This window comes from Sapajus apella, unplaced genomic scaffold (assembly GCF_009761245.1).
Source record: "Sapajus apella isolate SASKATOON/1434 unplaced genomic scaffold, GSC_monkey_1.0 scaffold44, whole genome shotgun sequence".
NCBI classification, from domain to species: domain Eukaryota; kingdom Metazoa; phylum Chordata; class Mammalia; order Primates; family Cebidae; genus Sapajus; species Sapajus apella.
In genome coordinates, this window is record NW_022436984.1 from 411763 (window position 1) to 427471 (window position 15709).

The 15709-nt window shown below is 53.6% G+C and overlaps 1 protein-coding gene across 1 annotated transcript in view; it reads left to right on the forward strand.

Annotated features, from left to right (window-relative positions):
• Positions 1-14156, forward strand: part of KCNK3 (potassium two pore domain channel subfamily K member 3) — a 41315-nt gene extending 27159 nt beyond the window's left edge. The window contains exon 2 of the mRNA XM_032301262.1: positions 12830-14156. Within this exon, the coding sequence (XP_032157153.1) occupies positions 12830-13731 (902 nt within the window). The 3' untranslated portion in view covers positions 13732-14156. The remainder of the gene's footprint in view (positions 1-12829) is intronic.
• Positions 14157-15709: the final 1553 nt, after the last annotated feature.

The window sequence follows — 15709 nt, forward strand, 5'->3', positions numbered from 1 at the left end:
ACAAGGCAGGACCTCTGCCCTCCACAGCCTCTGCGTCCAGACTCAAAGGACAAAATGAGACCCAAAATAAAGAATAGCAGCAGCTAAATTAATGAAAGAAAGCAAAGGCTCAAGCCTCCGGGAACCTAGTCTCCAGCGTGAGATGAGTGGCAGGGAGCAGGGGAGAAGCTGGGGACCAACAAGATTCCCAAATGCTCTGGCTTGTCTTGGCATGGGAGACTCAGGCAGGGACACGTGGCCATCTCCTCCCTGACTCTATGTGCCCCCAAGGGTCAGGAAGCTGTATGGGGTGGGTGGCGGATTTTCCACCTGGCTCTGTCTGCCCCTCCTCTTCAGCTGGGGAATGTTACAATCAGAGCTGGGCTGGCCAGGCCGGCCCCAGGGACCTCACTCTCTCCACAGCATCTGATCAGTGCCCACCAGGACCGTGGGGCTGACATACACCCAAATGCCCAGTGTCATTGCTTGGGGCAGCTGACATTCCCAGTGGCCTTTGCCTGACTGAGACTACCGCTGTCTCCACTGTTTGTTGGGGAGAGATCGTGGCCCTCCGAAAGCCCACAATCCTAGAATACTGACGGGCCTCAAGAACATCTTCTAATTTCTTCATTTCCCAAAGGAAGTGCTCAAGGACCAGAGAGGGGCAGTGTCTTGCCTGGGATCACACAGCAGCACAACTAGAACCACACCCCAGGTCTTCTGACTTCCATCTTGGTGTGAAGAGTCCTGGGGCAGCCAAGTACAGCAGAAAAAACTGCCTTTGAATGCCAAGTTTGATTCTAGCATTTATGGCCTGAGATAAAACACTGTCTCTCTGAGCCTCAGGTTCCACATCTGTAAAATAAGAATAACAATAACACCTCCTTTATAGGATAGCAATGCACGCTCAAACAATAGAATGGATAGAGATTGCTTTGTAAATGATAAAGTCCTGCGCAAATGAAATACAAGGAATTATTATTCTGGAACTTGGAGCACAGCACCTATTAAGGATTCAAAAACATCTGCTGGTTGAGTGGAGGAATGTGTGAAGGATAATGAGTAATGAACAAAGAGCCCAGAGCACTGATTTGTTTAGGTGGGTGGGATCAAGGAAGGCTTCAGAGACGGGGTGACTTTTGAAATGGGCTTCGATGGAGGAATAGAAGCCCGAAAGGGAGAACAAAGAGCACCAGCAGTGTCCGGAAATGTGGAAGGGGCTCCCCTAAGAGCTGCTGATACCCTATCCACAGCCAGGTTGAGGCACCAGATGCTGCTCAGAACGTACCCCTCTCCTCAGGGCCTCTGCACGGCACATGGAACAGGAGGAACTAGCAATTTATTCAATGCTAAAATATAACTTTTTAGGGAGAAAGAGACATTAGGGATCTTCTAATCTAACTTCTCTTTTGAAGTTAAGAAAACCAAGATAAGAAAACTCGCTCAGATAAGTCTCAGGGAGCTGGTTCGCCTTAACAAATACCCTGCAGTAGGCTTAGCAAACTAGGACCCATGGGCTGAATCTGGCCCACCACCTGTTGCTGTCAATAAAGTTTTATTGGAACACTAATTGCCATGCCCATCTTCACATAGTATCCATGGCTGCTTTCTTGGTTCCATGGCAGAGTCAAGTAGTTGCAAGAGACCATAGATTTATAAAGCCTAAAATATTTACTATCTGGCTCTTTACAGGAAACAATTCAGTGACCCCTGTCCTACAGCAGAGCTAGGATGGGAGCCAGGCCTCCTGACTCCTAGTGCTTTGTAATTCCTATCATCCTCTGGGCTCTGCCTTGCCCCCAAAACACTGCCCACAGGGTGAGATTTCAGGCAGCCAGGCTCTGAGCCCACACCTAGGCTGGCCTCCGCCGCTCCTCAGACCCAACAGGGCTTCCAGCTGGGAGCAATTCATTCCCTTTTGGGGATTGTGGCAAGGAGATGTCAACGCACCCCGGCTTCTCCTCAGTAGGCTCAACAGGAAAGCCAGGGAGTGGAAGTGTGTAAGACTCGGGCCAGCCAGATGCCAGTGTCATGGACAGGGCCTTGAAAAAAGCATGTGGGGGAGAACCGGCACCTCAGCCATCCATGGAGAGGGCCAAGTCCACGTTAAATTGTGCTGTGGAATTCCTTCCGCAATGCCAGGCTGTTTCTGGTGGATTCATTTAATTAAAACCCCACCAGATCCAATCTGTTAGAAGCTCTGAGCTCACAGATGCCCTGTCCAGCTGGTCATGAGGACGCAGACAGGCCACAGGCCTGGGCCATGGCAACTGGCTCAGTGGCTGGCTTAGAACAGACCCCACTGGCCCCGGTCAGGGCCCTGCCCAGGACTCCCTGGATCACCGGCTGGTGATGTGCCACTGCCCCCCTTAAGCCTCACTCTCTGCTTATCCCCTGTGTCTCCATTCTGTTCACACCTCAGGCTCATCTCTGATGCTTCCCTCTCCCTAAGTCATTCATTCAACAGAAATTGATGAAGCGGCAGCTCGGTGCCAAGCCCCCTTCCAGGTGTGGGGGATTGACTAGCAAACAGAAGAGATGAGAACCCCTGTCCTCATGAGGTTTACCGTTTCACCCAAGAATGCAGACCATCTCGCACTCCATGCATCCACTCTCCTCCCCTCACCTCTTCCTCTCCTCTTCCTTCTCAGCCCCTCGTCCCTACCTCCTCCTCTCAGCCCGAACTCTTGGATCTTCTGCTTTGCTCTAGCTCAGGCCTGAGCACTTGACAACTAGACCATGCAGAGGCCCCCAGTGGAGCCTCCTGCCTCCATCTCCCACAGCCACCCCCCTGCCCAGGGATGCCAGGCGTTCAGCTCAATATTTCTCTCAGCACAGCGCTTCCCTGACCAAGAGCCATCTGTGGCTCCTCATTGCCTTAATATGAAGACTTCATTCCTGAACCCGCCCTTCAAAGCTCCTCAAATGTTGGCCCCTTTCCACCTTGCCAATCTTCACTTTTCAACTGTACTTCCGGCTCCAACAACACCAGAAGCATTTGTGCTGTTGTCAGGTTTCTAATATTCATCATTTTCTACTTACAAAAGTAATAGTTTTTTGTAGTATAGAATTTATAAGAAGAAAATTAAAATTAATCATGAGCCCATTATTCCCGGATAAGCCATGTGAGCTTTAGAATATTTCCTTACAGGGCCGGGCGCGGTGGCTCACGCCTGTAATCCCAGCACTTTGGGAGGCCAAGGCGGGTAGATCACGAGGTCTAGAGATCGAGACCATCCTGGTCAACATGGTGAAACCCCGTCTCTACTAAAAATACAAAAAATCAGCTGGGTATGGTGGCGCGTGCCTGTAATCCCAGCTACTCAGGAGGCTGAGGCAGGAGAATTGCCTGAACCCAGGAGGCGGAGGTTGCGGTGAGCCGAGATCGCGCCATTGCACTCCAGCCTGGGTAACGTGAGTGAAACCCTTTTTTCCGTCTCAAAGAAAAAAAAAAAAATATTTCCTTACAGCTGTATATGCGTGTACACATACAAAATGTATATGTGTCTATACATTATTTTTTCGGAACAGCTCTCCCTTTGTCACCCAGGCTGGAGTGTAGTGGTGCAATCACAGCTCACTGCATCCTCCACCTCCCAGGCTCAAGTGATCCTCCCACCCACCTCAGCCTCTCCAGTAGCTGGGACTACACCTGCATGCCACCATGCTAGCTAATTTTTTGGTTTCTTTCTAAGGATGGGTCTCACTGTGTTGCCCAGGTTGGTCTTGAATTCCCGGGCTCAAACGATCCTCACGCCTGAGCCTCCCCAAATGCTGGGTTTACGGGAAAGAACTGCGTGCCCAGCCACATCTTTCATATTTTCATGTTAGCATGGGATCCCACAGTATAGAAAGCATTGTCTCCTGCTCTTTTAATTTAACATGATGTGGTAGTTTTCTACGTAATCAAGAGACTTCTCAAGAGCGGCACTTTAATGGCTGCACAATATTCCACCACATAAATACAGCTTAATATGTTTAACCACCCTATTGGTGGACATTTGGATTGTTTACAATTTTTCACAATGAAAATGCTGCTATAAACATCCTTGTTCATAAATCTTTGTTCTGATCTCTGGTTATTTTCCGAGCAGAGATTCCTAGAAGTGGCACTGCAGGGCCAGCGGGCAGACAGTTTTAAGGTTCTCGATGTGTATCATGCAGCTGCCTTTCTGAGAGAGTCTGCCAGCCCCCACCCATCCCCATTTGGGAGCACACCCAGCAGTCCCACGCAGGTGTATTTTCTCTGGCCTTAACACATCATGTGTCATCCTAACACCGTATCCTTGCCTCAGTAGCTCCGCTCATCAGAACCCTGCGTTTCCCATCCACCCTTCAGAGCTCAGAGCAAATGCCACCTCTTCCATGAAGCCCTCCCTGATACCCCAACTAAAGTTCCCTATCTCCAGCCCTCCTTCAGCCTCTGTCTTAAATCCCTCCTAAAACACTCCCCACTTTTGCCTCACATTTTAATAATTCATGTAATAATAACCTCTGCTTTATATGGGGCACTGAAATTTTCAAAGTGCTTCCACTGAGAGGTTTCATTTGATTCAATCACAGATGGAAAGGTTTTGAGGTCAGGGACCTCATCAATAGAACATCTAGGTCTGTTTCTCCTGGCCACATCACCAGCTCAAGTCTAGCGCAACCTCAGGCTAGCCCTTATATAACAGAAGTGTTTAAACAGCCTTTGTTATTCCTTGGCCTATGAGAACAGACTTCAGGACGCTTCCGTCTGCAGCATGGGGCAGTAAAAGACGACATGAGGGCCCTGGATTCCAGTCCCAGCTGTGTCACTGAGCTGCTGTGACCTCGGGCTAGTCCCTGCACCTCTCTTAGCTTCAGTTTACCCATCTATAAAATGAGTGAGGGCTGGGCGTAGTGGCTCACACCTGTAATCCCAGCACTTTGGGAGGCTGGGGGGGGGTGTGGATCACGAGGTCAGGAGTTCAAGACCAGCCTGGCCAACATAGTGAAACCCTGCCTCTACTAAAAATGCAAAAATTAGCTGGGCATGGTGGTGCACGCACCTGTAGTCCCAGCTACTCGGAGGCTGAGGCAGAAGAATTGCTTTAACCTGGGAGGCAGAGGTTGCAGTGAGCCAAGATCACACCACTGCACTCCAGACTGGGCAACAGAGTAAGAGTCCGTCTCAAAAAAAAAAAAAAAAAAAAAAACGTGGGTTGAGCTACATAAGTTGTCACACCAGGACTGATAGCTCCTAAGGTCCCTATCCCCAGGCACCCAGAGCAGCCCTGGGGTGCCTCTGAGGGCCCCTGCACAAAGCCGGCCTCTGGGATGGGCCAGAGGGAGCTGGCCAGGGAGGCAGGCCTGGCTCTAGGCCAGGCTGTGTCTGCAAACACTGACCTTGGCTGCCGCAGGGATTTTCCATGACACCAGCACCCTCCCTCTGAGCTCCCTGCCTCGCATATAGGCCTGGGGAGGGTGGGGGATGGGGGCTTTGAGGGTTTGTCCTGCATCAGAGGCCCCTAAATCAGTACTAGGGCCACCTATGGATGGGAGGCAGATCAAGGTGAGAGAGGAGACAGCAGTGGGCCCAGGAGTGGGGAGTCTGGGAGGAAGGATGGGTCAGGGAGAAAAACTGCTGTGGGTATTTGGGGGAAGAGCTGGGAGAGGAGACGGGATGATGAGAGGCCTCGGGAAGGGGCAGAGCAGAAGAAGCGGATGGGTACTCTGCTTCAGAGCTGTTCTTCCCAGGAGCTCTGGCCTGAAGGGAAACAAACTCCAGACCCCGTTCTGTACACCGGCCCCACCCCCACCCCAGCTCCATGAAACCCTGTGGTTCCCAGCCCTAACTAGGGGCTTGGCCAGGCCCAGCACAGGGGGATTCCTTCTAAGCCTTGCAGCTGACCTTATTTTGAAGCAGCTAGGGTCCATAGTGAGGGCAGGAGCGACAAGTCACCCAAAGCCCTCCTGCCAAGGGCTACCTCCCATCCTCATCCTGGGTGTCTAAGGGATGGTTTCTCATCACCATCCCAGACCTCAGAGTCCTTCAGAAATGGGGCCTCTGGGTTCTGCAGCCCTTGCTGGGCAGCTGCCCCCACGCTAGCCTGTGCTGGACACTGAGAGAACAAGCCAGCCCTGCAGGACTCCTCTGCAGACCTGAGTGCCCAAATATGGGGTGGGGGACTGAAAGGAGCAGAGGGAAGAGAGGCCCCTCCAGTGCCCAGAGAAAGTTCCCAGAAGGTTCTTGGGAAAGGCGGTGTCTGCGCTGCATCTCACAGGACGAAGGAGAGCACCTGCCCTCCTCCCATCTCCACCAAGCTGCAGCTCCTCCCTCCCCTAGGACCTGGGCACACAGCAGAGGCTCCTTCTGCCTCATCTCTTTTAACACGCCAATTAGGCTCCTTGGAGCCTGCAGTCCCACTTCCTGGTTCCACACTGCTGCCATCCCCACACCGAGGGACGGCTCCCTGTCTGTGCCTCAGGCCCCTGAGGGGCTGGTTCCTCCTGGGCCCTCCCCTAGGTGCCCTCTGAGCCCAGCTGCCCTCTGCCATCCAGCAGGGGAGCCCGGCCTTCCTCAGGGCCCTCCCTGTTTCTTGCAGCCCCCAGAGCTGCCTCTATCTCCACCAAGCCCACATCCTCTCTGGTGGCCACACCAGGCCCAAGACACACTGAGGTCACCCATGCACCCATGCACTTCAGCATCAGCCCGGAGTTCATGGCCTTTGGGCGCCTCAGGCCACAAGTCCCTCATCCATCTTTCCTCAGGACAAACATTAGCCCAGCCATTGCCTATTTACATTAGATAACTGGGTCAGCCTGGAGACAGGCACAGCTGGCATTGCCAAGGGCTGTGGTTTCTAATCTACAGAAGGGCTGGGCCACCCAGAGAAGGAGATCAAAGAATCATAACATCAGAGACCTGGGGGAAGGACCTTAGAGGCTCCTGATGCTGCACGGGAGCGATTCCCAAACGGTGCTCCCAGGAACACTTGCTTGGTGATGCGCGCTATGAGAAAAGTGCCCTAAGGTCAAGGAAGTGGGAAGACAGGCACCTTTTCCTGACTGCGATTGACGTTGCACATGAACATATGCATAGCCCTGAGAAAGCCTATGCTCAAATCAAACGACAGTGACTCCTGTTAAATTCAGCATTTTCCCAGTTTCATTGAACCAAGCCGCTCTTCTCATCCAACAGTTGTTAACATTCCATGGAGTTGGCATTTCAGAAAAACAACTTGAGTCAACACTGATCACAGAATGTTGGCACTGAAAGGAACTTTAAAGATCATCGAATCTTGGTGCTCCCCAAAATATTCATATTATAATTAATATTTATTGATCTCCTAAGCACTTTAAGTCTAATAACGCACTCAAGTCCCCACACCAAGTCTATGAAGTGAGTACTTCTTTATTGCCATTTAACAGGTGAGAAAACTGAGGCACAGTGGATTAAGCAATGTGGCCAAAGATGAAGTTGTTTGGCTTCAGAGCCTGTGATCTTCCCTACTCCACTAAACTACAGAGATCCTCTCCCTGTGTTCAGTATTTCAAACATATAACAATAACTTAATTCCATCTCAAAGAGTCAATTCTCTCAGGCTAATCAGACGTTCTGACTGGCAGATGTGTTCTTAATTAATTTTGATGGAGAAAGAAATTAATTATGACTCTAACAATGATTTATTCAGTGCCTGCTCTAGAGAGTATCCACGCTGCACTGATCACCACGTCAAACTTCATAAATAAAATCTTTCAAAATTTTGACTCTATGAACGGGTGAGTAAACAGAGAAAATAGTAAAAGGTAGTGGGAAAAGGTGGGAGCCTCATCTCTTGCCCCATCTTCCATGTCACAGATGAGGAAACCTGAAGCCCAGAAGGAACTTGCCAAGACACAAAGCTGTCTTTGAACAGGGTCAGGTCAGACCCCAGGTCTCCTGCCTCCTAGCTCCATGCTCTTTCCTCTGCCCAAGGCTGTGGCCAGCTAGGCCAGGGGTAGGAGGTCAGGTTAGCAGGCTAGCAGGCATAGGAGGCCAGTGGGGAACACACAGCCAAGCCCAGTCCGGTCAAGGCCATGACCAAGGGCTCAGAGTGGCTGCTTATGCTTCAACTAGAAGGAAATAAACTACATGGAGAGAAAGACCAGTAAAAGGGAGGGCCAGTCCCAACCCCACTCCCACACCCCCATCCCCACCTCCACACCCCCATCCCCACCCCGCATCACCCTGGAAGACAGCTTCAGCCAGTTTCTGACCTCCTTGGTGATTCTGGGAGGAAAACAGAGGAACTGAGGTGGTCCAGGGATTGCATCCGATCTCTCGGTTTTCCTGCTGCCCTAAAATATTTACACTAATAATTAATTTTTATGTCCAGCCACCTGGCTTCCTTAGGTGGATTCTGTGCCTCCAGCCAGGTTCCCAGGCCATCTCTTAGCTGAGTTGCTCCCAAATAGGAGCCACTGGACCATGGTTGAATGAAGAGGCATAATTGTGGTCATACCTGAGCCAGGGCAGTGGACAGAGCATTGATTTTAGAACCAAGTATCCTGGGTTGTAGTCCTGGTTCTGCCGTTCACAAGCTTCGTGACCTTGAACAGATTGCTTTCCTTCTGTGGGCCTCCATTTCCTCATCTGTGCGAAGACTGGACCAAATGATGGCTAAGGGTATTTCTGGCTCTAAAAATCTTTAAACCTATGTTGGATTCAGGGAAGGGAGGCTGGGAGAGGAGGTATAGACAGTCCCGGTCATTTTCTGAGAAGCAGTGGCTGGAGTCTCCTGGTCGGAACACATGCTCTGGCTGAGTCCAGCAGGTACTACAAGAGAGAGTCCCCAGAGAGTCAGCCCCAGAGAAGCCTCTGTGTGCATGGATGCCATGTAAGGACAGACACAGCCCCTCACCCAGAGACTCGAAGGGCTGGACAGAGAAGAGAAGATAGAGAACATCTTTTACCCCCTCCCTTGTAAAGCCAAGCCTGACATGGGCAAGGACCAGGCAGACAGCGGGCCTCTTGGCAGCCAGATGGGTCTTGCCAAACTCCCACTTACTTCCCAGAAGCTCCAGGGTCCCCTGGGAGTGGCTCCACCCAGCTGGCACCCCTCCGAGTTGGGCACCCACGTCAGCAGGTCCTCACACTCCCTTGTCCTTTCACCCAGTGACAATAGGACAGGAGATGGGGGGGCACCCTAGGCCCAATACTTGGAGAAGCGTCTGTCTGCCTGAGCATGGCCCTTCTGTTACCACCTCTGCTGCATCCAGCGCAGGGCAATGCCTGAGGCCGATGCCCAAGTGAAACGCTCTCCTCCCAAGGCCTCCCTGCCTGATCACCCTTTCTGGGTGATGCATTGGCTCCCGTGTACCGGAATGAATGCTGAGTCAGAAAGGCCCAGTGGCCTTGGCCAACCCACAAGGCCTCTCTGGACTTCGTGACCCCAACTGTAATATAGAGACAGTCATAATAGTGATCTTGTAAGAAGTTTTTGAGAATTAAGTTAAAAATACATCTGAAGGGTAAGAACTTATTCTTGCCAGGCCCGGTGGCTCACACCTGTAATCCCAGCACTTTGGGAGGCCGAGGCAGGCAGATCATGAGGTCAGGAGATTGAGCCATCCCGGCTAACATGGTGGAACCCTGTCTCTACTAAAAATATAAAAAATTAGCTGGGTGCCATGGCGCGTGCCTGTAAGCCGAGCTACTTGGGAGGCTGAGGCAGGAGAATCGCTTGAACCCGGGAGGTGGAGGTTGCAGTGAGCCAAGATCACACCATTGCACTCCAGCCTGGGCGACAGAGCAAGACTCCATCCAAAAAAGAAAACAAAAAACAAAAACAAAAAAAACACCCTTATTCTTAAGCCTCAGCCTGCAGTAGGAAGTGAGATTGAGCCCTGGGGGCATCTGACCCCAAAGATGAGTCACATCTAGGCCACGGCTGCTCCAGAGAGGGCAATGGCTGTGGTGGGGCACGAGGCTCTGCCTGCCATAAGAGCCTCTGGTTAAGCCTGGGAAGGGGTCATCCCTTACAGCTGAAGCTAGGTCCTTGCAGGCTGGGGTAGGAGAGGTGGAGGAGGGCCACGAGGCAGTGTGGGAGGCGCTGTGTAGAGGAGGGGCTGGTTTGGCTGGGTATGGGGTGAGGACAGGTCTCTGGGGTGGCTGCAGGGTACAGCAAGAGAAGGGCAAGGAAGGGATGTGTGGCTGCTTGAAGCGGGGGGTGGGGGTTTGTGAGCACAGTCACGGTGAGCAGTGAGGCTGCCAGATAGGCGGGCACTGGCTTTTCCTAAGAGATGATGGGCCCTGGGAAGCCACAGGCTATGACAAACACGGGACAAGGGAACAGCGGAGAGGGGGTGAGGGCCCCTGGGGGTGGTACATGGCTGTCTGACCCCATGGAGATGGCCCTGCCCCAAGGCCCACACTCTCAGGTCACCCTTCCCCTGTGAGATCCCACCACCACTGCTTCCATCTCGCAAGCCACAGGTTCCAAAGAACTCTCACGCCCAGTGTCTTCTGTGCTGCTGCAGACAGCTCTGGTGCGCAGCAAGGGTGGGAATTAATAGCTCTAGCTCAGTCCTCCAGCGTGCAGGCAAGGCAAGTAAGACCAGAGAAGGCTAGGGATTTGCCCAAGGTCACACAGCTATCACGTGGTCAAGCTGGGGCTATGTCCACACTACCTACTCCCTGTTGAGCCCCATCCATGATGCCATGCTCTCCCCCCTCCACCAAGTAGTGCTGGCCTGGGGGACAGGGAAGTACTGGGTGAGAAGCAGCTCTGGCTCAGGGCCTGCCTAGCTGTCGAGGTGAGTTGTGGTCTGGCTGCCGTGGCCGAGCTGGCGGGCACAATCTGTTCTCACCCTGCTGGGGCGCAGACGTCCCAAGCACAGCGGCTCAACAGCTCAGCTGTCCGGGTCCCTGGCAAACGGTGACACAGTCACTGGCCTGACGCTGTTGAGGTGGACAGGGGAGCCAGTTCTAAGGGCAGCCCAAGCAGCTGTCCCCAGAGCTCCCTGAGCTTTAAGATCCGAATGACCCTGGGTTGACAGAGGTGCCAGCTTTACTGGAACTGAGCTGCCCCCAAGCCTGGCTGCTCTCTTGGAAACATGAGAGTAATCTGGCACTTCTCTCATTATTAATCACAGGGAGCCATTACTGAGCACTTGATATGTACCAGGCTCTGGGCTAAGTGATCACACACATCATCTTACTTATTCCTCCCCAAAGCTCTGTGAGGCAAGTGCATTATTAACCCATTTTACAGATGTAGAAACTAAGGCTCAGAGATCTCTCTCTCTCTCTCTATCTATCTCTCTCTCTCTCTCTCTCTCTCACACACACACACACACACACAGAGAGAGAGAGAGAGAGCACAAGTCTAGAACAGAGTCACACAGTATCTTGCCCTGAAATTTAATCATCAAACGTCTTCTGGGCCTCCATAGGTTGGCTGGCAATGTGGAATTGGAAGCTAGAGAGCAATGTGACAAGGCCCATCAGTGCCATCCCTTCCCCCGAGCTAGCATTTGCTCTCTGTAGTTGGGGATCCTGGAGGACAGAGGGTGGTGGAAATATTGGCCCTGTAGTTAAAAGCTGAACATTTTCAGTGCCACTCAAATAAGGCAGAGATCACTTTTAGCTGTGAGGAATCCAGGAGGACTGCATGGAAGAAGAAACATTTGGTTAAGATTTGATAAGACTTAGAAAGGAGGGAAATGTCAGCATTGTTTTATTATTGTGATTCTATTAATAAACATAGTAAATATCTCAACAATGAAAGAAGCAGGCCAGCACCAGTAAATACACTTTACAAATGAAGAAACATGCTCAGAGAGGGGGATTAATTTGCCCAAGGTCACACAGCCACTAGGTCCCTGCCACTAGGGATGACTTCCCATCCAGGGCCATTCTCCCTCCGGGTAGCCAGGTAGAATTCTTAACTTAGGCCTTTGGATGTCTGGTGCAGAGGGAAGCTTTGCCTCTGTCCTGATCCTGGCTCAGGGAGGGCCGGGGTGGGGGTGGGGCACAGAGAGGTTGTCTGGCTAATGATAGTAACACATCTGGAAGGACGCCCAGGGCTCCTGCTTTGCCAAGGGTTATGCCACCTCCCCAGGAGGACACACCCTGCATCAAAACAAGCACAGAGGAAGACCCCAGGGCCTCTGACTGGAGACTGATGAGGACCCTGGAGCACTCATTCATCCAGCTGTTGCAGGGAGGGGCAGGCAGTCTCCTTTATCCCCTGGCACAGTGGGCCAGCTGCCCCCAGGAGACTGGAGGGCCCCTGTTGCCAACCAACCCCCTGTAAGCTTTGATTGGCAGTAGGGAAACCATCAAGAAGCCACCCTGCCTCAGTCTCCCTTCCTGTACACTGGATCACAGGATGTCAGAGCCATTCAGGGCAACCACCTCCCCTTGTAGTCAAGGAAACTGAGACATGGAAAGGACAAGGAGCATGCTGGCAGCCCAGGACACTGAGCTAGAATCCAGCTCTCCCAGCTGACCTGTGCCCTTCCACGCTCCCTGTGCCGCTGGATGAGTTCTCAGTAGCACCAAGGCCAGCCCTTCTCCAGGCATACAAAACAGTCCAGTCCTTGAGGTCAAACAGGCTCAAGTTCAAACACGGGTTGCTCTGCTTCCAAGCCATGTGACCTTGGAAGTCACTTAGCCCCCTCTATCTCTTCCTTCCTACATACCTTCTGCAGGAGTCACAAGAGCACAGGAGAAAGCATGAGCAAGGGCCAAGGCCAGTGCATGGGGACAAGGAGCACCCGTCACTGTGGGCCCAGACCCGCAGGGTGGCGAGGCGGCGGGGCAAGGGGGAGGCAGAGGAGGGTTTCTGGAAGAGCAGCTCCATAGCATGTGCTTTCTCTCCTCTGCCACGCCTTCCCTCAGGCTACGGGCACGCGGCGCCCAGCACAGATGGCGGCAAGGTGTTCTGCATGTTCTACGCGCTGCTGGGCATCCCGCTCACGCTCGTCATGTTCCAGAGCCTGGGCGAGCGCATCAACACCTTGGTGAGGTACCTGCTGCACCGTGCCAAGAAGGGGCTGGGCATGCGGCGCGCAGACGTGTCCATGGCCAACATGGTGCTCATCGGCTTCTTCTCGTGCATCAGCACGCTGTGCATCGGCGCCGCCGCCTTCTCCCACTACGAGCACTGGACCTTCTTCCAGGCCTACTACTACTGCTTCATCACGCTCACCACCATCGGCTTCGGCGACTACGTGGCGCTGCAGAAGGACCAGGCCCTGCAGACGCAGCCGCAGTACGTGGCCTTCAGCTTCGTCTACATCCTCACGGGCCTCACGGTCATAGGCGCCTTCCTCAACCTCGTGGTGCTGCGCTTCATGACCATGAACGCCGAGGACGAGAAGCGCGACGCCGAGCACCGCGCGCTGCTCACCCGCAACGGGCAGGCGGGCTGCGGCGGCGGCGGCGGCAGCGCGCACACCACGGATACCGCCTCGTCCATGGCAGCGGCGGGCAGCGGCGGCTTCCGCAACGTCTACGCGGAGGTGCTGCACTTCCAGTCCATGTGCTCGTGCCTGTGGTACAAGAGCCGCGAGAAGCTGCAGTACTCCATCCCCATGATCATCCCGCGGGACCTCTCCACGTCCGACACGTGCGTGGAGCAGAGCCACTCTTCGCCGGGAGGGGGCGGCCGCTACAGCGACACGCCCTCGCGACGCTGCCTGTGCAGCGGGGCGCCGCGCTCCGCCATCAGCTCGGTGTCCACGGGCCTGCACAGCCTGTCCACCTTCCGCGGCCTCATGAAGCGCAGGAGCTCCGTGTGACCGCCCCGGGGGGCCTGGAGCGCCTGGGGGCGCGGGCTGGGGACCCCTGCCGGGCGGACCTGCTGCTGTCGGCCAGGAGACTGCCCCCGCCGCCTTCTGCCCAGTGGGACCCCCCACAACATCCCTCACCACTCTCCCCCAGTGCCCCCATCTCCGACTGTGCCTGCTTGCACCAGCCGGCAGGAGGCCGGGCTCTGAGGACCCCTGGGGCCCCCATCCGAGCCCTGCAAATTCCGAGAAATGTGAAACTTGGTGGAGTCAAGGAGGGAAGGCAAAAGCTGGGAGCCTCCCTTCCCTTTGAAAATCTAAGAAGCTCCCAGTCCTCAGAGACCCTGCTGGTACCCAGACCCCCACCTCCGGAGGGGACTCCATGTTCCGTGTACGTTTGCATCTCTATTTATACCTCTGTCCTGCTAGCTCTCCCACCTTTCCTTGGTTCCAAAAGCCAGCGTGTCTTTGTCCAAGTCACCCCCACTCAGTCCCACTCCCCCACTCCGTCCCCAGCTGTGTCTCCCAACCTCCCGCTCTCTTCGTGTTGTTTTGCATGGCTTTGCAGTTATGGAGAAAGTGGAAACCCAGCAGTCCCTAAAGCTAGTCCCCCGAGAGCAGGTCAGAAAGAAGGGACCGGCAGGCAGCAGGAGGGGTGAGCCAGGAGGCTTGCCAGTCTGCAGAATGGTCACACTGGAGGTTCAAGTTAACTGACCTCTAGCCACATTCTCATAGCAGGTCGGACTTCAGCCTTCCAGACACTGCCCTTAGAATCTGGAACAGAAAACTTCGCCATCCCCAGCCACTGTTAATAATTACCAACTCTCAAATTTGTGGAGTGATTTTTAGCTTCTGAGAACTCTGTGCTGGCCACTGATTCCTTTGAGTCTCACAACACCCTACTTAGGTCATGAAGGCAGGAGTTCTGACCCCCGTTTTACAGATGAGAACACTGAAGCCTGGACAGGTGAAGTGACCAGATAGCAAAAGGCAAAGGGGTGGGGGGCTGCATGCAGTGGCTCATGCCTGTATTCCCAACACTTTTGGAGGCTGAGGTGGGAGAATTGCTTGAGCCCAAGAATTCAAGACCAGCCTGGGCAATACAGTGAAACCCCATCTCTACAAAAAATAAAAAATTAGCCAGGTATATTGGCACACGCCTGGGAGTCCCAGCTACTTGGGAGGCTGCAGTGAGCCCTGATCCACTGTACTCCAGCCTGGGTGACAGGGCAAGACCCTGTCTCAAAAAAAAAAAAAAAAAAAAAGGCAAAGGGAGACCAGAGCCCAGCGTACTTGTTCCTAGCTGAAGTGTTCTTTCCTTCCAGCTTGGCCTGTTCTTGAAAGCAAAGTTCCTGCAGTGTACATCTTGGCATTGTGTGGCTAGCCAGGGCTTAAACCAGAATTAGAAGTCCCGGGACAGAGGGCACTGCTGCAGCCCAGCCTCTTTTCTTGGCCAGGAGGCAATGGCTCTGAATGGGCCCCTGAGGCAGCACAGGGGCCTTTGTCACTGGGCTGCATGCTTACAAACAGTGTAGTTCGTAGGACTGAGGTAACCAGGACTGGGTCTCATGGCAGAAAGGCCAAGATATGGGGCTCTAGGACTTTGGAAATTGGGCAGAGCTGCCAAGAAAGCTGGCAGGCATATCCTATGGGACATTATCCCTGGCACCATTGTCGTTGTTGGTGCCTGTGTCCCAAGTACCTAATGATAAGCTGAGGCTGCAGCAGGAAACACCCTTCCCAGGTGGCAGGGTTTGGACCAGAGGTGCCCTCTGTCCCCAACCCAGAAGCCCAGATGGAATGCAGCTGCCGAAGGTGATGCCCAAGGCTCACTGCTGGGGCCCCACAGCTGGAGCTGGTACAGTGACCGGGACAGCATCAAGGGGCGGATGAGGGGCCTCTCCTCCCGCAGCACTGCCTTCCCATGCTGTTCCCCCTGCCAACTCCTTAACACTGCCGACCAAGTCCAGCCCTGGCATTCAGGGAAGCT